We start from the raw sequence: 26,568 nt of genomic DNA, 5'->3' as shown, positions 1-26,568 counted from the left end.
CACACAGAATTAAACCAAACAACATGAATCAAACATGCACTTTATTTATTTCCACTAAATAGCAAAAGTACATCAAATCAGATTGAAGCTAAGGGCATACAAAATTGTCTAACAATGACATGTATATAGTGTTATATATTAATATATGCACCAGAACTTTTTAAATATGAATTTTCTACGAACATAAAGTTAAATTAAAATTTTAATTTTAATTCATATGGGCCAAGCTAGACATCCGGGCTGGCCTGGGACTGGGCCCAGACATATAATATAAAGCCTAAGGTGCGAGCCAGACCTACTCAGGCCTTAATGCCGTTGATACTTTGTAAAATCCCAGCCCGGGTTTGGCCCATGATAATGGTTGTAGCCTATGATAATCCATAATGGGTACCCCCTGGTTGTAGCCCATGATAATCCATAATGGGTTCCACCCTTGCTTGTGTAACTATGAACCAAAAATCAATATACAAATATTGGTATTACATAACCATGTACCCATAGATATGTATGGCAATAAGCTTTGGATACCGATGTACCCACCCATGGATACATACAATGGATATGCTAGGGTGTATTAGGGATATTCTTAAATTCTACATGTATATTGATAATACATTAATGATAAATGGTGAAAACACATAATAAAACCATGCTTTACTAGATGTATAATAATCAACATTGTTATTGATCATTGGTGGATACATTTTTTTTAGTATTTTTGATACATTATTCATTTTATTAATATTAATAAAATACTACTTCTAATGATCATTGTTTTTAATTATTTACTTTGAGCATTCATATATAACATTATTTATTTGGATTACGTGTGCTTTCCTTCTTGAATAAAGTGTATGTTATATTGTTATCTTATTTATATGATAATTCACAATTAATGGCACTCATGCTGGTAATTAAATGGCTTAATTTGAAATTTGAAATCTAAAAAATTCACAAGTAGTACGAATGATAGCATAAGTAATGGAGTAATTAATGGACATTTAAAACAGAATTTTAAGAAAAAGAAGGAATAAAACTTGACTTGTGTCAATCACTTGATATCGTCCGATATTTTCTATCCATGAAATCTGAACTCGCTACGTATGCAATTGATCAATCTAACTCTCCTTGAATTGTCTTTCCTGTCCATGAAATACACCTTGTAAAAAATGGTACCTCTACCCTCTACTACTTTTTCCAAGGTTTTGATGGACTTCTACTTCATATCTCATCTTTTCAGTTTTATCCCTTTAATCCAACAATTTGAAGGTTGTTAATTTTATTTTGTAATATAAAAAATAAAATAAAGAATATGATATTAACATGTGATGATATGGTGTGAATCGGAAATAAAATTAAAAGGGGTAGCGCCGTGGCCTGTGGGTTATGGAAATCTTCCCGAACCGATCTGGGTTATCAAATTACAAACAATGCCATATCAATATATTAGCAACAGTATCTGAAGCTTTAGTTGTGGAATGCAACTTCTGATTCTCCTTTAATCCCCACCCCCAACCAAGCCATTTCTCCTTATATCGGCCAGAGTATTTTTCCTTTTTTATTCATAATGTAAAAGGGATAAAGAAAATGAAGCAGAGATAGACCACAGCTCCTTATATCCCTACCCTTGAATGTGGGGAGGGTTTTGCATTTTCATGTGCGGAGAGGGTTTGAATTCTCAAAATCCAACCAGCAATGGGTTTTGGGGCAAGTACAGGTTAGGAGGTTTAGGGAGATGGATAGGGTTTAGAATTTACAAAACCCTCCCTGAATCTGCCCTGATGCCATCCCTACCTAAAATTGACCGATTATTACTGAAAATTGGCCAACGTGGTTTGTACTAGTTTAGATCGGTTTTCTATTTGGATGGTTAGTTCAAAATATTTGAATTTAAAAATTAAATTTAAATTAAAAAATGTAATTGTATTTTAAAAACTTGTAATATAAAAAATTTTAAACTAAAAAATATGGGGAAATTTCCATTTTCCCATATTTTAAAATATTATTATATATCCATGGTCGGATTAGGTCGGCTTTAGTTGGATTACAAACATCCAAAATGAAACCGACTTGACCTTTCGGGTTATCATAATTGTTGAACCAAAACTGACAAAAAATACTAAAAAAATGATCTCACTCTCTTTCTTTAATTTTGCATTTTAAGAACCTACAATATTCTAAATAGGGGTGTTCTCGGGTTAGTTCGATTCAATTTTAGCCTATTTGGCCAATTGAATTGACTTGTGTAGGTTGGGGAGTTGGTCATCCGAAACTAACTAATCATTACTGAAAATTGGCCAACATGGGTAGTATAAGTTTGGGTTGATTTTCAGTTTGGTTGGTTGGATTAAAAGATTTAAATTTAGAAAAATGCAACTGCATTATTAAAAAATGAATTTCAAAAAAAAATTTACAAAACAAAATATTTTAAACTAAAAAATATGGGAAATTATCCACTTTCCCATATTTTGATTGGTTTACAAACAATCAGATCAAAATGAGCTAAACCAAAACTGACAACAATTACTAAAATACCGATCAACTTGGATCAAGTTGGGTCAGTTTGATGAACAACTCTAACTTGGGTCAGATTGAGTTGGTTTCATCCATTTGATGAACAACCCTAACTCGAATTTATATATAGCTTCAGCACCATTGTTACACACGATTTCATTATTATTTATTGGGGGTGGTGAGACTCGGTTGTGCAGTTTAGTTTGCCTTTAAGATTTACTGTTTGAACTTTAAATTTGTAGTTATTTTCTATTTTCTGGTAAAAATAAATAAAAAATAAGGTAAAAGACTTAAACTTCTCTTAACTTTTATCCTTAAATACTAGAACATACCCTCCTTTGTCAAATTGGACTATAAGACCTCCCATGCTTTGTGACGTCTTAAGACAAAAGCCTCCCCTATGTTAACATTCCATCCAAATCCGTTAGCATTTGACATTATTTTTCCTAAAACCCACTTTTGTCCATTATTGTTCATTGCTCTGTTCTCAGTGTCCCGCATACCCAAAAACGTGATCCACAAACAAATACATCTGTAATCCACAAACAAATACATCTCACCAGAAATACCATCCCGCGGTATTGCCACTTTCATCTAGGTTGAGCCTTGGATATTGGCCAGACATGGTTGCTTCTGGCTTGTTGATACAATGGCTGCATGCACAACACTATATTGGAGGTTGCCCGCACTGATTTCTTAATCTAAGTGCTTGATTTTGTGGGCAATCCAGAGGATTTCTATGCCATTGGTTGAATCATTTGGTGTATACAGTGTATAAAACTCTTCAAAGTGTGCAGAAGTTTATGGACAAACGCATTCTAATGACTAGAAAAAATCAGTTTGTTATCAGGTTCATAATAGAGCAAGCTAATATATACAACAATAACCAAGATAATGGCACTTTATCGTTTTTTTTTTTATTAGAGATCAGAAAACGACATATGGTGAGTATGGATTGCAAAAGATCAAATTTGGTTTGCAAAGAATATGCCTCAGTAGTGAAAACTGGAAAGTGGGTTTTCGTTCTTAGGGTTTTGTTTAAAAATTGGAAAAACAACCTAACATCATTTGTACAGTTCGATCCGTTTGTAGGTGTTATAGCTGTCCTCATTAATCATCAACTGAGTGATAGCCAATTGGTACGTTGGCCCGTGGATATGGGGATTGGAGTCCCGCTATTACCACATGTCTTATGTCAGTTATTAATGTATTGTGTTAAATATAAAAAAAAGGGAAATTGTCAAAAACTAACCATGTCACTAATTTGATGTAAAGAGACTAACGGTTGTTAATATATTACCATTTTAACTTTTAAAGAAAAGTATAATATATATATATATATATTAATATTTAGATATGAAAAAATGAAAAGTTCAAATAATATTTTCAAATATAAAATACATAAAAACAAAGGAATTGCAAAAAATATAAAAAATTATAAAAATTGCACAAAAAATAAAAAAATATTTTTAAATTATAGAAACTATAGAAATTGAAAAACAAAATCAGAAAATAAAAATTGTAGAAAAAGCACAAAAAATTATAGAAAAACACAGAAATTGCAAATAAATAATGATGCAGCGCGATCCGGTCACTCCTACCTGGCAGGGGCTTCGCTCCTAGCTGGGAATACGCCGATGAGCTTGCCTGATGGGAATACTCCGATGCTTAAGTTAGAACTCTGAGAGAGCTATAGAGAATGCAGAGAGAACTAAGAGTGCCGATAGCGCTAGATCAATTCAAGTAAAGTTCGATTCAGATTCAGATTACCTTTACCCCTTGGGAATTGGGGCCTTTAAATACTGGTGTTCTTGCCAAATCGGGCATAACCGTCTCTGGCCCTCTGTCGCAGCCATTTATTGCCAGGGCTGCGCAGGTAACCGTTGCAGAGTACTACCCAATCAGATGAGAGACACGACCCAGAGAGGACAGACACGCCGTTTTGGTCCTTCCTCCATGTCGATAGAGAGACTCCGGACCTTAGTCTGAGAGGTCTCTCCCTGACAAGAAGGATGTTCGTTCCGACGGCGAGGCTTGGCCTGTTGCGTGGCTGGGAGCCGAGGAGGAAGCGACTGTTGAGTCTGAGGCAGCGAAGGAAACTGCTGCTGGTAGTGGTACTGAGAAACTTGATGCAACACTTGTTGCTGATAGAGCTAGAACTGTTGGAACTATTGCATTTGGGCTTGCATGGCCCGCATGCACTGCACCACGTCCTCAAGCTGGTTCTGGTTGGTTGCCAGAGGAACAATAGAGGGTCCGACGAAAGTTGTTTCAACCAAGAAAGGGAGCGGAGCATTCACGGGTGCCATTATCTGAGGCACATTCAAGATAGGAACTCCGTCCACAGAGAGGGGAATGGTAAACTGTCCAATACACACCACGGGGACCTGGAGTTGCTCCCCGACGGCGTTCATTTCTGCACTGCGTGCGGCATTACTGGAGGAAGCCATGAGGAACTAAGTCTGTAAGTTTGGTGGAAGAAGGCTTTTTGAAGCGTTTCCCACAGACGGCGCCAAATGATGCAGCGCGATCCTATCACTCCTAGCTGGCAGGGGCTTCGCTCCTAGTTGGAAACAAACAACACCTGAGAAGGAGAAGAAGGTGAAGGATTCCCGGGGAGCTCGCCCGGTGGGAATACTCCGATGCTTAAGTTAGAATTCTGAGAGAGCTATAGAGAATGCAGAGAGAACTAAGAGTGCTGATAGCGCTAGATCAATTCAAGTCAAGTTCGATTCAGATTTAGATTACCTTTACCCCTTGGGAATCGAGGCCTTTAAATGCTGGTGTTCTTGCCAAATCGGGCGTAACCGCCTCTGACCCTCTGTCGCAGCCGTTTATTGCCAGGGCTGCATAGGTAACCGTTGCAGAGTACTACCCAATCAGATGAGAGACATGACCCGGAGAGGACAGACACGTCGCCACCTATCGAGAGACGTGGGTACAGTTAGCTGGGTTGGCAGGGACTGCGCTGTTGGTCAGGAGACGTGGTGCAGTCTGATGGATATGGTCTTGTTAGATAAGAAGCTTCTTGAAAATGCTTTATCACTCAATAGCGAGTTGCTTCACAGCGAGCCATCCCATTAGCGAGCTGCTTTGTAGCGAGCTATCCCATTAGCGAGTTGCTTTGTAGCGAGCTCCCGGAGGTATCCCGAGGTGATTCCGCCTGAGGTTGCCCTTAAGGCCATCCTTTTGCCTAAGGATTGGAGCGAGCTTATTACTATAGCTCGCGAGCTGGGATAGACTTAGCTTGGAGTGTTCCCTTTCAGTATACCGGGGTACTTGAGCTCGCACCGTAGCAAGCTGGTTCTTGGGCGAGCTATTATGTAGCGAGTTGGTTCCTTGTCAGGCTATCATGTAGCGAGCTGCCCTGCGACGGCTTTAGCGAGCTCATTACACCAAGTTGTAGCTAGGCTATCATGCTGAGCTATCACCTATGTCGAGTCATGTCCATGTGTCGCCTGTTTAGGAGGTCGGGTCAAATCACCCTCCATCAAATAACAAAAAATATAGGAAACTTTATAGGTTGTAGAAAATAGAAAAATATAAAAAATAGAAAAATGTAAAAAAAGGAAATTATAAAAAATTAGAAATTATAACAAAACACTAAAATATAAAAAAAAGAAAATTGAAAAATGAAAAAGACTCTTTTCCTCTAACTCGCCATTCAAGGGTGATTTGGTCATAAAAATTGTTATTTATGCTGACATAGACACCTCTGTTAAGAAACATTAATGGTGCAACGGAAGGTGAATTTTAAAAAATAAAAACTTACTGATATGGTGAGTTTTAGATGTTTGAAAAGTTATGCTGAGTTTAAGAGAAATACTAAAAATTCATGATGAATTTTAGACAATTTCCCAAAAAAATTAAGAATAATGGACTGTCCATAATCCAATAAACTGAATCATGCCTATAAATTTAATATGAATCCACCGGCAGAATTTAGTCCACCCCTAAACATCCTAGCCACCGTATGGGTGAACTGAACTATACAAATCTCAAAAATTATCCTCATTAATCTGACTTTTGCCATTAGAAGTGACGCGGGCCAATCATAAACATATTTATGAGAAAAGAGGAGGAAAGTGGAGCCGAAATAGAGAAACAAATAAAGTTAGAATTGTAGAAAGAGCCTTAGGGCATGTTTTTTCACGTGTTAAGCCATAATGTTATTTGTCAATCAGTTCTATGCTTTGATGGTGAGATATCTAAAAATTATTACAAAGAGCCTGTAAGCAATGATTGCATGTTTGAACGGCGAACTTGTTTACTGGATGCATGTTTCATTAAAACTTCAATTAGATACTAAACAGAATTTCTCGTAGAAACGTAGACAAATTGTCTAGCCAGCATGTAATGTTTCATATAAGATTTTAGTAGAAATTAATTATCATAAAATGTTTGTCGTCGATGCTCAGTTTGTGTACATATTTATATTTGTATTTGTATTCCTTCTAAATTGAGCTTGACCATTTGTTTCTACATGAAATGAAACGGGAAATGTCAATGGAATTAAACCGTATTAAAGTAATAATAATTTAAAAAAATGATATAAAAATAAAAATATAAAATGTTTATGAAAAATTTTGGGTTCATTTCTAATATTATATATTCATCGTATATATGATGAGTAATTTGGCATGACCTAGTAAATAAAAGTCACATGAATGCGATCAGCCTATAGGATGACAATTCAGTAAGAGGAGCTTAGTCAGCGATATGCGGAGCATGGCATAAAGTCATTTTGACATAAAGTCACTCTGACATAAAGTCACTTCGACATAAAGTCACTCTGACATAAAGTTACTTCGACATAAGGTTACCTCGGCGTAACACCACCTTGCGGCTAATCGAGTTCAGTGACACGTAATAAATCCCAATAGCTTCCCTATAGACTTCGAATATTACGGGATCATACCACATAACGGCAAGCCTTATCTTCTCCCCGTCCGAATTGGGCGGCGATAATGAGGTTTATTGACTGATACGTTACTCCCCGACTAAAGCGAAAACGGATCTCGTCCATTCAGGCCATAGATCTCATAACTGTTCCGGGAAACCCACAATAACTCAGCTATATAAAGGCATCAACCCCTCCATGGTCTAGGTACGCGCGACTACTTGCATCCAAGCTATGTAGCACTCAGATTCTAGCTCGCAATCACAACACAATATTGACTTAAGCATTGAAGCGACCTCGTTGGATTAACCGCCCCGGGTGCTCTAATCCTCTATCTTGCAGCTTAGTCCAACTCGCTACACGACTAAGATCCAGGTCATCCTCCAGCTAGGAGCTTCCAGATCGCGCATCATCAATTGGCGTTGTCAATGGGAACATGATCGAAAGGTCATCCCAATTTCTTTAGTCTCAAACTCAATCTCAACCTCAATGGCATCTTCCAACCACAACGGTAAGGGTAACATGAACATCACTAGGGGGCAAGAGTAGTAGATAATCGCTCCCCAAGGACTCTCGGTGACAATCAGCTAGTTCACCATTCCTTTGACTGTATCTAGAGTCTCATCATTGTCCGCACACCACACTACCCAATAGGTGAGTGTCCCACTCCCCTAGGTGAGCGCCATGTTCTTGGAGTCTTCAGTGATTCCCCTTGGGATTGGACACTCCCAGTTTAGTGACCACATCCAAAGTGTCCGAACAATGCAGATTCATCAGTTCTAGCAATATTATTTTTATCAACAGTATTAGCAGCAGTTCCCACCACTACAACCAAACTAGTCGTGTGAACAACCAGTTCCAGTCCCCGCCTTACAGGGAGAGAAATTCATAGGTACTGGCCCCCCATTTGGGGCGAACCCCGCCTTGGGGTGTTGTAGGTGACCAATGTACTCCCCCTGCTTCTCGAAGATAAAGTCTTAAGTAATAGACCCAAACCCAACCAGCCCGAGAGGTGCAGCCAAAAAATTTCTCATGTGGAGCACCTATCCAAGGTTTGAGGTGTGGGCTCCAAGAGAGACCCCTTGGTTCCTTGTAGTAGCCAGCATCGAACGCATGACGAAGAGGAGGCGGCGAGAAGAATCTCTAGACCAACTCGCCCTACTATTCGAAGTAAGATCGAAGTGCCTAACAACATGGAGGCCGATAGTATAAATGTCACTCCACCGAAAAAGCAGCAGCGACGACATTGCAAGACTTGCCGTTCATCAGCAAGAAATGATCCAGTAGCAAAGCCCAACCATCCAGCTGACCGAGGTCGAGAAAGAGAGGAGGTGAGCCTGATGGCCGCAGGAACAACGCCTACTCTTTTGAGTCGGCCTTCTCCTTTGACACCTGAACTCCTAGCAGCCCCAATGCTAAAAAATTTCAAGGTCCCACCACTAGACAAGTACGATGGGTCCTTTAATCCCAATGATCATGTGGACACATTCTAGTCCCAAATGCACCTTGCTGGGGCCGATGAGGCTTGTATGTGCATGACTTTCTCCACTACGTTTAAAGGAGTAGCTCGGACCTTGTATAGAAACCTAGCGTTGGGTTCCATCGGAAGTTGGGCGCAGTTCGCAGACATGTTCACAGCCCACTTCATCACTAGTAAGAAGTGCCCAAAGTCACAAGAGAGCTTTCTGAACGTGGTGCGGAGACCCAATGACTAGGAACACGAACGTCTATTGTCACTTTCATTGGGACTATGGTCACAACACAAAAAGCTGTAGAAACCTCTACAATGAGAATGAAGAGCTAATTTGTCGTGGGTACTTGAAAAAATACATTTTACACGAAGAAAGGAACAGGGGAACCGATAGGGAGATCAGAAAAAAGATGCCCCAGAGAGTAGCAAACAAAACGAACAACCACCTTGCTCACTACTAGAAGAGAGACTGATCCGCGGAGTGATTAATATGATCATTGGGGGATCTATTGTAGCGGGATGTAGAGTAGCGGCTGGGAGAGTATCATTCCGAGAACTAAAGCACGAAGCAGAGAACCCACCCAAATGACAATGGATCGAAGAACCGATCTACTTTACTGAGGACGACGCCCGTGGGATCCAGTATCCTCATGACGACACCCTAGTCGTGAAGATGGTCATCAATGACTTTGAAGATGGATCTTGGTGGACTCAGGTAGTTCGGCCGATATCCTCTTCAAGGAAACTTTTGATAAGCTATAGTTACAATAGAGCGACCTAATGCCAGTAGACGCTCCACTAGTAGGGTTCAGCGGAGAAGAAGTTAGGCCTATAGGTCATGTCACAGTACCAGTCGAGGCGGGCACATGGTCAAATATTGTCTGGTTCGACCACACATTCCTGGTGGTCACTACCCCATCCCCATACAACGCAACCATAGGTCGGCCTATTACACATGTTTTATGCATAATAGTGTCGACCTACTACCTTGTGATAAATTTCCTAACGGATTGCAGAGTGGGAGTAGTACGAGGTGACCAACTCGAGTCCCGGAGGTGTTATATAGCTGCTCTCAAAGGAAAAACAAAGATAGTAGAGGGCATCGAACTGGAGCATCTACTAGCATTAGGTCCTCGCTACAGCGAGGAGCGAGCTGCCCCGATGGAAGAGACGGTCCACATACCAGTGTCCGAGATCGAACCGACTAAGACTCTCAAGATTGGAGCACTCATAAGCGAACTGCTTTGAAATCAACTAGTAAGTTTTCTACTTAACAATTTAGATGTTTTTGCCTGGTTTGTAGCAGAAATGCCCGTAATTGAACCTTGTGTCATAACTCACAAACTTAATGTGGACCCTTTAGTTAGGTCAGTTTGACAAAGAAAATGCAACCTTGCCCCAAAACGGTGAAGGGTAGTCGATGAGGAGTTCAAGAAGCTCCTCACTGCAGACTTCATCAGGGAGGTCCATTACCCAAGCTGGGTCGCAAACCTAGTGCTCATGAAGAAAGCCAATGGCAAGCGGTGCATATGTGTCGACTACACCGACTTGAATAGAGCATGATCAAAGGATTGCTTCCCCTATCCAAAATTGACCGCCTGGTAGATGCGACCATAGGGCACGAGTTGCTGAGTTTCATGGATGCCTACTCCGGCTATAATCAGATTAGGATGGACACAGGTGACCAAGACAAAACTGCCTTTGTAACCGAACTAGGGCTATACTACTATAAGGTTATGCCCTTTGGTTTGAAAAACACTGGAGCAACCTTCTAGCGACTTGTAAATAAAATTCTTTAGCCTTTGATTGGCAATAAATTGGAGTATTATGCTGACGACATGGTTGTAAAGACCTAGTTCTCTGAATCCTTAATTAATGATTTGGACATTTTCTAAATTTTAAGAAAATATAATATGAAATTAAATCTGAATAAATGTATCTTCGGAATCACTTCGGAAAAATTTTTAGGCTACATAGTCAACCGGTGTGGTATCAAAACCAACATAGAAAAGATGAAGGCAATTATGGACATGAGTCCACCTCGGAAAATTAAAGAAGTCCATAGGCTGACTAGTTGGGTAGTAGCCCTAAGTCGTTTCATGTCCAAGTCGGCACGTTGATGCCTCCCCTTCTTTAAAGCCATTAAAAAGAGTGAGACTTTCGAATGGAATGAGGAATTCCAGCTCGCGTTTGATGAACTCAAAAGGTATATAAGTACTGCCCTAGTTTTAACCCGACCTGAGGAAGATGATGTTTTGAAGTTGTACCTCTCCGTGAGTGATGAGGTAGTCAGCTCGGTACTAATTAGGGAGGTAACCGGGTTCAACGGCTCATCTACTATGTAAGTACGTTACTGCAGGACGCAGAGACCAGATAACCCAACATTGAGAAGCTGGCATATGCGCTAGTGGTAGCATCCTACTTAAACCCGAGGTGTCTGGGAGGTTTACGAAGTGGTCCATCGAGCTCAGCGAATACAACCTTGGGTTCGAGACATGACCAGTGATCAAAGCCTAAGTCTTGGTAGACTTCGTAGCAAAATGCACGTTCATCGCACCAGCCCTTGAACTGACTGAGCCCACTCGCACATCAGAGGCATCAACCAATGCGGCACCGGTCCTAGTCGCAGCAGTACTAACCTGGGGCAAGGAGCCCTGAATCCTCCATGTCGATGGCTTGTCTAACCAACAAGGAAGCGGAGTGGGACTGATACTGTACGGCCCGAGCGAGGTGAAGCTGGAGTATGCTCTCCGATTTGGATTCGTGGCATCGAACAATGATGCGGAGTATGAGGCACTAATTGCTGGGCTCAACTTAGCAAAGGAGATGGGAACGAAGCACCTCATCGTCTGCAGTGACTCTCAAATGGTAGTTAACCAAGTCAATAGTGACTATGAAGCTCATGACTCAACCATAGCAGCCTACTTAGCTAGAGTCAGAGAGATCCTTCCGAGCTTCCGCTCCTGCTTTATCAGACAAATCCCGAGGTTCAAGAATGCCGAGGCCAACACCCTATCATGACTAGCAAGTACAAGCAACAACACTATGTGGACTGTGTACATAGAGGACCCACCTCGGCCCAGCATTCTCAAGGGGGCAGAAGAGGCCGCTCTCATGTTGCAAGTGGAACCGAGTTGGATTGACCCACTCATTGATTATCTGCTCCATGGGACCCTACCTACAGAACACAATGCGGCTTGGAGGGTCGAGTGACAATCGGCCAGCTACGTCCTCATAGACGAACGACTGTACAGGAGATCATTCACGCTCCTCTACCTAAGTTGCTTGTGACTCACAGAAGTTGAGCTTATACTTCATGATATCCATGAAAGTTTATGCAGAGACACCTGGGGGGTAGGGCCCTTTCCCAAAAGGCATTAAGACAGGGCTACTATTGGCCCACAATGAAAGCAGATTCACTCGAACTTGTCAAGACATGCGACAGATGTCAGAGGTATGCCAACATCCACCATCAACCTGCTTCCGATTTAAAATATCTTACTAACCCGTAGCCCTTTGCGTAGTAGGGAATAGACATCCTCGTTCCATTTCTGTCGGCAACCAGACAAAGGAAGTTCTTAGTCGTTGCGGTAGACTACTTCACGAAGTGAGTGGAAGATGAACCGCTAGTAAGCATTACAGCCCGGAATGTGAAAATTTTCTTTTGGAAAAACATCTGTGTCATTTCGAACTCCCCAAAATCTTGATTTCGGATAACGGGGAGCAATTTGAAGATATTAAATTGTAAAATTGGTGTGCTGAGATGGGGATTCAACAAAACTTCACTTTGGTAGCACATCCACAAGAAAATGGATAGGCCAAAGTAACGAACAGGACTATCCTTCGTAGACTGAAAGCTTGTCTCGCATGAGCTAAAGGGTTGTGGGTGGACGAGATACCCAACGTTCTTTGGGCCTACCGGACTACCATCAAGACAGCAACGGGTGAGACCCCCTTTAACCTCACATATGGTACAGAGGCAATAATCCCGACAGAAATTGAAGTGTCCACATTGCTACTTGAGGCTTATGATGAGGAAGCAAATAATGACGAGCTCTGTACCAACCTGGACTTTGTAGAGGAGGTACGAGGCCTGGCCTACATCTAGACTATGGCATACCAATAGAAAGCAACTCAGTACTATAACGCTCGGGTCAAGAAGCGACAATTTCATGTCGGCGATCTAGTCCTACGAAAAGTTATGGTAGTCGAGCCCAGCGTGGGTAAGCTCAGACCGAACTGGGAAGGTCCATGCTGTATAAGATAGGTGTACGGGGAAGGCATGTACTAGCTCGAGACTTTGGAAGGGAAGTTGGTACCTCGAGCATGGAACATTGACAACTTAAGAAGGTAATATGTATGAGTCCACAACTCCAAGTATAAGCCACTCATGGAATTGCCAAACTGGTCAAATAGATGACGAGTAGGAGAGAGGACCATAAGTTACTCCCCAAAGCCTAGGGGCTATGGTGCCGAGCTGATAACAGACCTCGGCATGATAAAAGTCCTAGTCGCCTCTTCGGCATAGGCAGCTTAAAACCCAATCGCTTTGGCATGGGAAAGCAAAGTGACCCAAGCATAGATAGGTCGGGTATCTACCCTACAATGTCTGTTCACCCTGGCATACAATGATGATTAGATTATAACTACTAGTGTCAAGCTCGCCAGCTCTGGAGTAATTTATACTTAGAAAAAATTTCACTCCCATTTGGTTTAGCTCGCCAGCTCGGGAGTAATCTATACTTAGAAAAAATTTCACTCCTATTTGGTTTAGCTCGACAGCTCAGGAGTAATCTATACTTAGAAAAAATTTCACTCATATTTGGTTTAGCTCGCCAGACACAAAGATTAAAAAACACTTGTATTTCATTGACAAAGAACTTCAAGTACAAAAATAAAGAAAAAAAAAAAGAAATATTACAATTAATTGAGCTCGAAGGCTCGGAACATTGAGCATTACAAAAGGGGGGGTCCAAGAAAAGAGGCTTCAATCTGTTCGGGGCTCTTCATCCTTAGTGGAGACTTCAGCAGGTAGGACCGTATCCTCTTCCTCGTCATCAAGCAGGTCGTCATCACTCTCTACGAAGTCCAGATCCTTGGCAGCTTTAATGGCTATCTCCTTGGTGATCTTCGACGTGGTGATGGCACTAAGATCGAGGTGGGGAAATTCATGCCGGGTCAACCACCTACTGAGCTTGAACCCCTTGTGGTAGCCCGTTGTCCTTGCCTTGACCGACCTTTCCCAAAGCTCCACCGAGGACTTGTACTCCTCAACTGCCTTAACCTTGGCCTCCTCCATCACCTGAAGTAGGAGTTCGGTTCGTTCCTTCATGTGGCATCGAGGTTCTCGATCTCCCTCTTCAATGTTGTTTCACGCTCTTCGAGCTCCTTCTTCTCTGACATCATCAGAGTTAGTAGCTCCTCTTAGCTCGCGCGTCATTCTTCAGTTGGTTGATTTCGTTGCGAGCTAAGTTTAGTTCGGCATGGGCATTTCGGGAAGACTCCTCGGCTTCGAGAGCCCACTTTAGGTTCACCTCGGACTGGTAAGCCAAGGCGTGGATGGAAGAGTTCACCTGCCAAGAGATGAAAACGAGTATTAGTGTATGAAAAATCTAAGTACAAGACAATTTGAAAGATAAGTTCAAGAACATACCACCATACAATGTGTGGTCGTTCGGGCCCCGAGCTGAGCAACTGGAAAGTCGGCCCAACGAGCAACCTCCTCAGTAAACACCGCGTATTTGCTCTTGAGAAGGATGAACTTCGGAGTCAAAATGCTCCGAATTGGAGCATCGCTGCCCGAAGACGTGGCGGCTACTGGAACAGGCTCTAAAGACATAACCTCCTTGGGTATGCGGGGTGGGGTGGCCATACCCGAGTCCTCCTCGACTAGATCGATTACGGGAGGCTGCTTGGAGACAGGTGGGTGATTGGGCTCAGGAGCGGCAGCCTCAGTTGTGGGTGCTTCAGTCTCGACGTGAGCCTTTCTAGAGGCTCTCTTCTTCTTCTTCCCCTTTTTCATGCTCCCGAAGAGCTCATCGGTAGGGATGTCGTCCATGGCAGCCGCGATAAGAAATGAGCTAAGTCATATACAATACTGAGGTAAAATGAATAGAAAAAATATAGCAAATAGCGACCTACCAGGAGGACTTAGGCTGGCATGCATGAGCTTCTCCTAGGTCACGAAGTTTTCGAACTTCAGGCCAAGCTCCACCCAAGATCGGACCTCCTCCCTTGTCTTTAGGTTTAGTCTAATGGTAGGGCCTCGAATGGCAGCCCTCCAGTGAGTCGGGAAGGGCCACCCCTCGGTGTTGCGGACCACGAAGTAATGCCTCTTCCAAGTCAGGACCTTATTAGGGAGCTAGTGCAACAGTTTGTACACGGGACAAGGAGTCAAGTAGTAAGTTCACCTGTGCTCGGGTAGAAGGCAGGACAAGTTTTTCTTAATGGAAAGGATCGAAGAGAAGATGTTGAGGTCAAGGGGACAGTTGTAATCATGGAAAAGAGAAATGGTCCCTACAATATTATGAATAGAGTTTGGGTGTAGCTGGTCTATGGTAATGTTAAAGAATTTAATGATCTCGATTATAAGAGGGTGAAGTAGGAGACAAAGACCGGATACAAGTTGCTCCTCGAAGACCACAATCTCATTATGATCATGATCCAAAGGAAAGTTGCCTAAGGGGATGCTATACACAAGGTCGCTAGGGAATCTGTACCGGGCTACTAAGGCTAGGAGCCTGTTCGCCATCATTATCGACGGGCCAAAGTTGTTTGGCAACTGACCTCGAACCCAAAAAAATGTTGATACCGAATTGGAAGACTTAAGCGTGACCTCAAAAATTATGGACTTGGGGCGAGAAAAATGGGCCCTTTGGCCCCTATTTATAGCTAGTATATCTAGGAATCAACGGTCAAGATCAACACGATCTGACGGGTCCTTGGAAAATCGGTTGAATACCTCCTGAGGTTGAAATCAATTTAGTGCTTGTTTTGATGTTCGTGCATACTGGGTATGCGATCTGGGTCACTTCCTGGTTGAGCTGAACAGTCGAACAGGTCTGACTAACGACTCCCCCTCCATGTCATCTAGATTCCATGTCAAATCCACCTAAGCTCGTCGTGAACTTCCCGCGCCGGGTTAAGACCCCTGTCACGAGGAGTGGAGGGCAATTGATGAGGAGTAATTTGGCATGACCTAGTAAATAAAAGTCACATGGACACGATCTACCTGTAGGATGACAACTCAGCAAAGGGAGCCTAGTCAGTGGTATGCGGAGATCGGCATAAGATCACCTCGGTGGCTAATCAAGTTCGGGGCCCGGGAACTGAAGTGACACGTAATAAATCCCAATAGCTTCCCAATAGACTTCATATATTATGGGATCATACCGCATAACGGCAACCCTTATCTTCTCCGCGTCCGAATTGGGCGGCGATAATGAGGTTCATTGACTGATATATTACTCCCCGACTAAAGCGGAAATGGATCTCGTCCATTCAGGCTACAGATCTCGGAATTGTTCCAGGAAACCCGCAATAACTCATCTATATAAAGGCATCAACCCCTCCATGGTCTTAAGTTAGTACTGTGTCGTGATTGCAAGCTAGAATATGCTAGAGAGCTTGGGTGCAAGTAATCGCATGATGGGTTTTAGTGGGTCAACTTCATAGGAACGGGTCTGCTCCTCACACATGGTGGTACATCCACTGTGCATTGGAAACATCTCCCATGAATAATAACTTATAAATACGGGAAATATTCCCAATACATGGTAGGATGTGCGTGTGAGATCCGTGTGAGGCGCTTTGTGTGAGGAGCAGATCAGGTATCAATTTCATATGCTTGCTAATTTTATTTTGTAATATAAAAATAAAATAAAGAATATGATATTAGCATGTGATGACATGGTGTGGGAATCTGGAATAAAATTAAAAACGGGCAGTTATTTCGGTTATGGAAATCTGCCCGAACTGATCTGGGTTTTCAAATTACGAATAATGCCATATCAGTGCTAACATCAGCAACTATATATCTGTACCTGAAGCTTTAGTTGTGGAATGCAACTTCTGATTCTTCTTTAATCTCCACTCCCAACCAAGCCGTTTCTCCTCATATCGGCCAGAGTATTTTTCCTTTCCCTTTATCCTTTTCGATTCATAATGTAAAAGGGAAAAGAAAATGAAGCAGAGATAGGCCACAGCTCCATTAAGAATACCATAGAATAAAAAACTACATAACTAATCAATTTCCTTTCTACCATGTATATCTAAGAAGCATCGCACAGAAACAATCAAAATAACGAATATTGGACATTGGACAACAAGGAGTACATTTAGAAAATTCATTTTAATTCAAAAAAAGATTGCAAATAAAGGAAGACAGCTGGCCTTCTCATTAATTTGTTGGAAAAAATGCGTTATTTCCAATTAAATCATCATCTGTGAATTAGAAATAGATCAATTCTAAAGAAAAAAGTAAGAACAATTTCTTGACACTAATCAATGAGAAAGAAGGGTCTTGATGACAAACCTTAATTAGAGGAAGAACAAAGTAGGTAGGCATGGATCCACACTATGGACTGAAAAAAGAACCCCAAAAAAATTAGGAATGGAACTCTTCAAAGGTATACTTGCAAGCATATATTTACACTGATATATAACTTTTGCCGGTGATGTCAAAACCAACTTTAGTGGTGTTTCCGGCTGTTAGATTAACTGAAAATGAAAACAGTGGTAGTCCTCTCAAATCAACAAGATATAATTGTTTGCCCTCCTCTAGCTCTTCTTTCACCAATGCAATTTTATATGAACCTTTCATAAGTAAAATTTACACAGAAAGGTGGTGCAAAAGGAGTGTAGAAGTACCACTTTGTAATTCTATATGGGGTAAAAACTAAACTCAAGCAGTTACAAATTAGAACTCAGTACAAATGTATCAGATCGAGGTTTGCACCACAAATAAACACAGCCCAAAGATACTAAACTAAGGAGAATCAATAACTAGGCTAACATAAACCGAGGAAACTGGATATATATATACTGCTTTTTTGTAAAGGTAACTAGATACATATCACATTATTTTGTGGAGAGGCATCACAATATAAGATTTATTGATATAGTTACAAGAGAAATTAAGGGAAGAAAACAGCGCTATTCCCATATCTCACGTAAAATATTGTGCTTTAAACACCCCCCTTACCCTCCATTGTGAGTCTGATTTTTGTTTTCATTTTTGAAAAGATCAATTTATTAGCAACATAGAGACAAGAACAGAGAGGCAAAGTGACCATAACAGCAACCTGACAAGACCAACCAAACCAGGAAGCAACTGACTAAAGACAACCTGACTACAACCACTAGGAGAAAATCCAGACAACCTCCCAAGGAAAGCCCTATTGACAGCTGAATGTCAAAATTCTTCGCATGCCGCATAAAATTCAAGTTCTGGTTCTGGTTCTGGATCTGGTTCTGTCTCTGACTCTGGTTCTGGTTCTGGTTCTGTCTCTGACTCTGGTTCTGGTTCTGGTTCTATTTCGATGGAGAGCACTGACAGTGAGCTATCAACATTAGACAGCCGAATTTCTTCACATGCATTGTCTTTCTCCAATCTCAACATTTGAAGATCATCCAAGCATAAAATATTAGGCATAGACAGGCAATCAGTTATCCTCAATGTCTTCAGAGATGTGAGGACTTGTAGATTTTCCCTGGGAATAGCCTCCAACTTGGGACATTTCATGATACTCAAATGGCGGAAGGAATTTTTATTGTTCTCTAGCAACCATTCCGGCAGAACCTCAAGCTTTTCACAATTACTTATTTGAAGGGAAGTAAGAGAGGTGAGTTCGGCTGCAAATGATCCTTCACTTAGCAACATGGCATTGCTGGATTCAATCCTTAGTCTCTTGAGAGAAGGAAGCAGACTATCTGGTGTCACTCTCAACTTGGCGCACTTCTTGATTATTAACTTCTCGAGACAAGGGAAAAAGGAAGAAGAAGAGGTAGAAACTTCCATCCACTCCACCAACATAGGCATGTCTGTCAGCCACAAGGTTTTCAATGATGGGAACATTCGTTTTGTTGTTGCTTGCTTGCTACCACCATCATCACTGCTACTGTTTTCTCCATGGAACTGGATACGTCTAAACATCATCCGGCGTAATTCAAGAATCTTAAGCAATGGTAGATGACCAAGCATGGGAAGATTTTCCCATCTCCAGCATCCATCTAGTGCTATTCCGACCAAATTGGGGAGAAATGATTCAATCTCCCTCATCCACCCAGGATATCTACTGCCCCCAAAATTACTAATTTGCAACCCCTTCAAATTTGGGTGAGGTTCCAGACTTTCCAGCACATCATCATAATCCACATCATGATGAATGTTGATATCGCATGGCCTGCACCATTCCAAATCCAATCTCTGGATGTAAAGCTTGTCTTCTAATTTTGCATCCTTGGCTCTTCTTCCATCGTTCACATTCTCTAGATTTGTAATTGCTAATAAACCTCTTAGATTTATTAGCTTTTGCAACTCTTCAATACCATATCCGTTGTCTCGACCCACTATAAACATGGGTAATGTCTGCAGGCAAAGTAATTTCCCCAGCTCCATTGGCATCTTTTCCAAGCTAATACATCCGAATAGATCAAGATGCCTCAAGTTAATGAGCTTCCGCATCTCTATGGGAAGCACTTTAAGCTTCCTGCAATTCTTGAGCCTTAGCGTCTGTAGATTGTAGAGAGTGGTGATTGACTCCGGTAATTTTTCACATTGATTTTCTGACAGGTCAAGGTATCTTAGTAATTTGAACTTTTGGAATGATGCTGGCAAGTGAGTGATGCCCACCAAATCTAATACACGCAGGCACTTAAATTTCGAAAGCCTGTCAACAGAAAAACCTTCAAGTAAGTCGGAAACATTCATAAGATCATCAAAATTAAGCCACAAAAGGCAAGTCCGGAGCTTGTTCGCCTCATACGATACTGAGACATTCAGTAACTTCGGTAATTTTGGAGCATACACAGATAAGTGCCGAACATCAGTAGTAATAGTAATGTCATTAACCTTATCGTCTTCGACAAATGACAAACACTCAGCCTTGGAAACATGTTGTGCAAGATCATGCACAAGATCGTGCATCTTCACTGTTTCGATGTCTCCATACTCATTTTTCTTTACGTCCTGAAAGAAAGAATTCCACAGTAAGTAATTGAACGAGTCATTAGCGATATCCTCCATTTCTTTGTTAGCTGCAGCTTGACCGGATGACCCTTGGAAGTCTATGAATCCGTGTGCTATCCACTGCTGAATAAGCATCATTCTATCGATCTCGTAATCCTTGGGAAACATAGAACAGTACTTAAAGCATTGCTTTATGTTGGATGGCAAATGGTCATAGCTCAACCTCAATTCTGGTAAGATTCCACCTGATTCAGCCTCTGATAAATCCCAAATTTCACTTGTTTGGACAGACACCCACTCTTCCTCTTGCTTGTAGTACATCAGACTTCCAAGAGCCTTTGCTGCTAAAGGTAGGCCTCTGCATTTGTCTACCATCTTTTTTCCTATTTCAATCGGTCTTGGAGTCTCTTGTGCTGCTGATCCTTCAGCAAATGCTCTTTTTCTGAAAATTAACCAGCACTCTTCTTTTGACAATAGTCCCAAGTGATGCGTCGGAAGTGTGCCCATGATTTTCGCAACCTCATCTTTGCGCGTAGTCACAATAATTTTGCTCCCTCTTGCTGCTTGGGTTTTCAACAGGAAACCACTTAACGTATTCCAATTGCTCCGATTTTCATCCCAGACATCATCCAGTACTAGCAAGAATTTCTTTCCCATCAACTTACTTTGAAGGCTACGGAGCATCACATCCAGATTTGATATGACATTCATTTCTCCAAGGCTTTCTAGGATTTGTTTTAAAATTCTTTCAATGTTGAAATCTACCGAGATACAAACCCACATACGTTCATCAAAATGTGCTACTACCGCGCCATTGTTGAATGCTACTTGAGCGAGGGTGGTCTTCCCGAGTCCAGCCATACCTACAATGGGGAGGATCGAAATAGCTTTATTTCCATCATCTGGGTTAATTAAAAGGCTTACGATTCTCATTTTGTCACCATCTCTTCCAAAGACTTCTGATTCGTCTACCATGGAATGGGTGGTTCGACTTTCAACAGTCTCATTGTCTGTAGGCACAAGCCGCATGATAGTCGCTTCCTTTCCAAGATTGTCAAAAGATTCATTTATGCTCTTAATTCTATCGGCAATCTTAAAGAGAGGTGAAACCGTAACGATCGTCTTAACGAAGCTGCGTACCTTGTCTGTCCTCGTCGTCGTCGTTTTGTGTTGCTGAATTTGTATTGTGAACTCGTCCAGCACGTCCTCGGCATCATAAGCTAGATCCTGAACCTTCTTCAACCAATTTCCGACTCTTTGTTCCATTGTTTGTCGATTCTGGGCGTCTTGTAGCACGCCTTGAATCATTTCTAATTTCTTTTTCAGATTATTAAGTTGTTCCCTTGAATCCTTCCTGAGATTAATCCCTTGGATTGCAAGGACGATCACCCTGCTCAGGATTTCTTGAGCAACCATGTTGGTAAGTGGGTCGGCCATTCTATTCTTCTTTCTTCCGTGATTAAGAGAAGATTTTGCAAGATTGTGAGAAACCACTTTGTTTCAATCTTTTACTTCAACAAGGTTGGACTAAGCACAAAGATAAGCAGCCATGCATGGGCGTGGATATCACAGACCAATAAGTTTAGGCAACTCAACTTTGAATCACGCGAGAAGTGTGAGACATTGATATGATGTGGGGTTAATGATTATGCGCCCCTGTATTAATGAATTCTTTTCTTTCGTAATTAGTGGCGAAAAGAACAATGCTTCCAAGTCAGACTACGTCGAGAATCTACTAGAAGTTATTAGCCATCTGTAAAAAGAAAAAAAAAAAAAAAAGAAACAGAAGGATATCATCCCATTACTGCGACCCATTTCATATAGCAACTGGTTTATAATTAAGCAGAAGCATTCCTTATTTTTAAACAAAAAAAGTTCTTTATTTATGTCAATTTTCATTTAGTGACAGTTAATTAATTGGGCCATAGTCTAAGGTAATTCACTGATTCTTCTTTGTTATCCAATCAGAGGATCAGAATAGTGTCTCATTACAAATGGAAAGCTGATCCCTTGGAGTTGGAGCATCGTGAACCCAGCTGTTTCGCAGAAGATTTGATCAAATTGCCGCTCAATTGTTAACAGCTTGGGTTCATAATGGTGCTTTGGACTAACTAATAATTCCTCTAATACTGCATGGTGAAAGGTAAGGCCAGAGTGCTTTTTTCTTTTCCTTTTCTAAGGGTTGTAGTTGTAAATCATATATTGTCGGAGTAGTAGTTACACATGATCCCCCGAACTGAACTTTTTGATTCCAGCACTTTTAGGCTCACTATCAAAACCATTAATCTGTTAATGAGCTTCAAATAGGATTTTCTTGTGGTTGTCGTGTCTGTTAATTTAAACATTTTTAAAAGTTCAAAATGCCCTTCTATCATTTTATGATACTATTTTCGCACAAAATGGATAAAAATGAAGAAAAATAGGAAATTACAGAAAATATTAGGATTAAATGGATAGGTTTTAGCCAAAAGTGGGTGGAATTGACCTCTAACTGGTCTTGAACTGATCCTATCCAATCTGTTATTGGGTAGGGTCTATTTCCAAAAGTTTGGAATTAAGCCCTCCCACCCACCTAGACCAGTTTCAGGGTCTAGGGGTTTACCTTACATGAACCAATTCAGATAACTAACCTTGGTGGAACTGGCCTAGCTCGAAATCAAATTTTTCTTGAAATAAAATCTAAAATACTTTAATATGATGTTATAAAGATTTAAACCCAAGCATTTGTGGTTACAAGGACCATTATCCTATGACCATTGAGTCATTTAAGTGATTTGATCATTTCTCTTCAATTTAACATTTGAATTTATATACTAGGTAACATAAAAGAGAGGAAAAATACAGCAAAACACTAAAAACTGCAAAAAGAAGTAAATATAAAACTGAACAAATACAACAAAAATATAAAAGTTAAACTATAAACAGAAAAAAGAGTAAATACAAAAGAATAGACTAATTTTATATGGATGTTTTTGTAATTTTGTCTCTACTGTCAAGCCCATTAAAGGGAGGGGACAAAGTGCTAGAATCGGTTGTCGCAAGTGAAAGTTCAGGGTCTAAGTGTTATTACCCTCAAACAACAGGGTGGTAGTGTATGACTAACCCTTTTTTATGAATTGGCAAGGTCAATTGATCTATGAAACCCAACCCTAAAATACACTAGCCGCGCTCCCTTGCAAGTTGCAACCCCCTAAAACAATATACTATTCCCTTTTCTATTTTTCCGATAACTTTGGACCAAGTGAGCTAAGGTCCAACTAGGGGTGATGATAGTCTGGGCCTATCTTTAAATAGTATTAATTATATACTAGTGAGGACCCGTGCCATGTATAGGCTTCCAAAGTTTAAGTAGAAAGAGTTGTATGACATTCCCAATTGTATTTTTATTAATTTAAAATTTCAATAATTTTGGAAATTTAAATTAGTGTAATTGTTTTAATATAATGATTAATTATAATATTTAATCATTTATACTATTTTAAAGTGGATACTTGCATTAGTTTTGGTGTTGGTCATAAAAGTTAAATTTCAGAAAATATGACTAACTTATATCTTTACCTTACTTGGACATTTGCATAGCACGTGCCCTCACACTAGTATTAAATAATTTTGAAAGATTTTATCATTTCATTTTGTAGTTTAAAAATTTTAAAATCTAAAATTTAATTAGCTTTTATTAGTTATTTTTAAGCTTTAATAATGTAAAATTATTTTATTTGTTAATTTAGTATAAATTGCAATCTATTTATAATCATTTTTTTTTTAATTCCATTTAATTGAATACACTTTTAGTTTGATCAATTCATAATATAATTTTCTTCTTATAATTGATTTTAAGATTTTATCATTTTTTAATATAAAAATCTTAAAAAGGAATGATATTTGAATTTGAAAATTTTAAAATTCTTCATTTGTTTAATTTATTTTTAGTATTTAGTTACATTTGAATTTATTAATTTTAAAATTACTTTATTAGTTAACTTTAAAGTAATTTTAAAATTAATTTCTGCTTTTTGTAATTAATTTCAATTTCTAATTTTTCTAAAATATTATTAAAGTAATCATTTTAATTGGAATTTAAAATAAATAAAAATTAACTTTAATGCTTTAGGATTTTACTAGTTACTCTAAAATAATTACTATAATATATTAACTCTACTTTAATTTTTAAGTGGAATTTATTTTCAGTAAATAAAGGGAATTTAAATTAACCAAAGTAATTAACTATAATACAATTCCATTAGTTAACAATGTGTTATTGTTAAAATTAATTTTATTTGTAATTAGATAATAATGGTTAACTTATTTTTCATTACTAATATTATTATATGAAGGAAATGTTAAAAATCTTTCTATACTATGTAATTACTAACATTATAAGTGTTGTTCTAATTTACCATAGTTGATACTAGTTCGGATCCATGTGATGAACAGATGTTTTTAAGCGAAATGAAGCTAAAGGCATCGTAAAATTAAAGTACATGTATAGATGAACATAGAAGTAAGTTAATCCTAAGCCACCCAACTGGTGAGTGGCTCAATTGGTACGACAATTGGCTTATTTCTAGATTTGAATTAGGATTGAATCCTAGTATCCCACAACCACCAAGGTTTTGGGGTTTTGGGAATTAGGGAATGGGCTAGCCCCCTTTGTGTAATGAACCAAAGAAATAGATGATCCTAGGTTGAATTTTGATAGTGCATTAATAGTTTTTAAGGTTGATCATACCTGGCCCAACCAACACCCCATGCTCGATAATATTTGTCTACGCCTAGGATAGGGACATGCTTGCCCATGTTAATTACAAAATTATGATTTTTTTTTGCGAATTAAAGTCTATTTAATTCTAGTCAATTAATCTCTCTCTCTCTCTCTCTCTCTCTCTCTATATATATATATATATATATATATATATATATATATATAGAGAGAGAGAGAGAGAGAGAGAGAGAGAGAGAGAGAGAGAGAGAAATTCCCGATCAATACTTTGGCTTGAGCGACAATTTGTCCCCAAACTTAAAAATGCGACAATCCAGTACCTGAACTTTCAAAATGTGGCAATCCAATACTCGAACTTTCAAAACGTGACAATCTAGTACTTGTTGTTAACTAGTCCGTTAATCAACCATTAAGTGACACTTGAAAAGTTAAAAATGCCCTTCGAATGCCATCTAATTCTCTTTATCAACCATTCAAACATTGACAAAAAACTGATCAAATCCCAAATCCTAGCCTCTTCTATTCAAAAAGTTGGTGACTATTTAGAAGAATCTAGAATTTGGGACTGTTCATTTTATCGTCAATGTTTGGATAGTTGATAAAGAGAATTAGATGCCATTCTTAGGGCAATTTTGACTTTTCAAATGTCACTTAATGGCTGATTAATGGACTGGTTAACAAAAGGTAATGGATTGTTAGATTTTGAAAGTTCGGGTACTAGGTTGTCACATTTTGAAAGTTTGGGTACTGAATTGTCGTATTTTAAGTTCAGGAACCAAATTGTCTCTCAAGCCAATTTTTCCATATAAAAATTTATTAATATATTATACCATATATCTATATAAAATTTATTATCTAAATATATATTTACAATATGTTTATATAAATTTTTTGGTCAAGCATAGGGTTTGCTTAGCTTGGGCCTAACCCATATTATGCATGGACTTGGAGTGGACCCAAGCTGGGCCAAGCCTAGAAGAAAATAGTTTGCTTAAGCCCATAAAATTTCAAGTTTGTTTGGATTGGTCTAAGTCATAAATGATCACTCTAGGAAAAGAAGACATGTAACATTTTCAATTAAGTCATTATTATATTTATATGGAACACACATGATTTGCCTAAGCCTATTTGCAAGTTTGGTTGGGTTGGTCTAAGTCATAATTGATCATCTTGAAGGGAACGATCCTTATGACATTTCTAGATGAGCGTTTATTATTTTTATATGCAATGTAAATGGTTTGTTTTTATTTTTTAATGATTTTACTTTTTATTGTTAATTTTAATATTCTATTAATATTATATATTTTTAAATGGAAATCAAATTTATTTTTATTTTTAATTTATGAACTACTATTTTTTATTAATTTCTTAACTTTTAATAATTATTAGATAAAAGCTTTCTAAAGTTTGATACTTTTTATTAACTTTCTTAATTTTAGTTATAGGATTTTAAATTATAATTTCATGGCAACTAACCAATTAAATGGAATTTAAATATGAAACAATAAAATGGATACACCCTCCCTTGTTTTACTGTGTACTAGAGAATGACCCTTCGTACTAAGTATAGGGCCAGTATTCTGATTTTTCTTATTCAAGTATTCTCATAATTTTTGTTTGGTGCACAATTTTTATGGTGTAAATTTATGTTTTTTTTTATTTATTTGATGTACAAATTTTTTATTTAAATTAAGCAGTTGAATCAAGTTTTATTTCTAAATAATAACCCACTTTATGGATCTTACCTTATTTCAAATGAATTTACTTTTTTTAAT

General features: G+C 39.3%; 1 protein-coding gene across 1 annotated transcript; it reads right to left on the bottom strand.

Moving 5' to 3' along the window:
• Positions 1 to 18,105: 18,105 nt before the first annotated feature.
• LOC148852283 (disease resistance protein RGA2-like) lies at positions 18,106 to 21,813 on the bottom strand. The gene has a single exon (XM_088947425.1). It carries the CDS (start codon positions 21,508 to 21,510, stop codon positions 18,298 to 18,300), a length of 3,213 nt encoding a protein of 1,070 aa, XP_088803551.1. The 5' UTR covers positions 21,511 to 21,813; the 3' UTR covers positions 18,106 to 18,297.
• Between the last annotated feature and the right edge of the window lie 4,755 nt (positions 21,814 to 26,568).

This window comes from Nelumbo lutea, chromosome 5 (genome assembly GCF_056320005.1).
Source record: "Nelumbo lutea isolate HS-2025 chromosome 5, American lotus-T2T, whole genome shotgun sequence".
Classification (NCBI taxonomy): domain Eukaryota; kingdom Viridiplantae; phylum Streptophyta; class Magnoliopsida; order Proteales; family Nelumbonaceae; genus Nelumbo; species Nelumbo lutea.
This window is presented reverse-complemented; position numbering and strand designations above follow the sequence as displayed.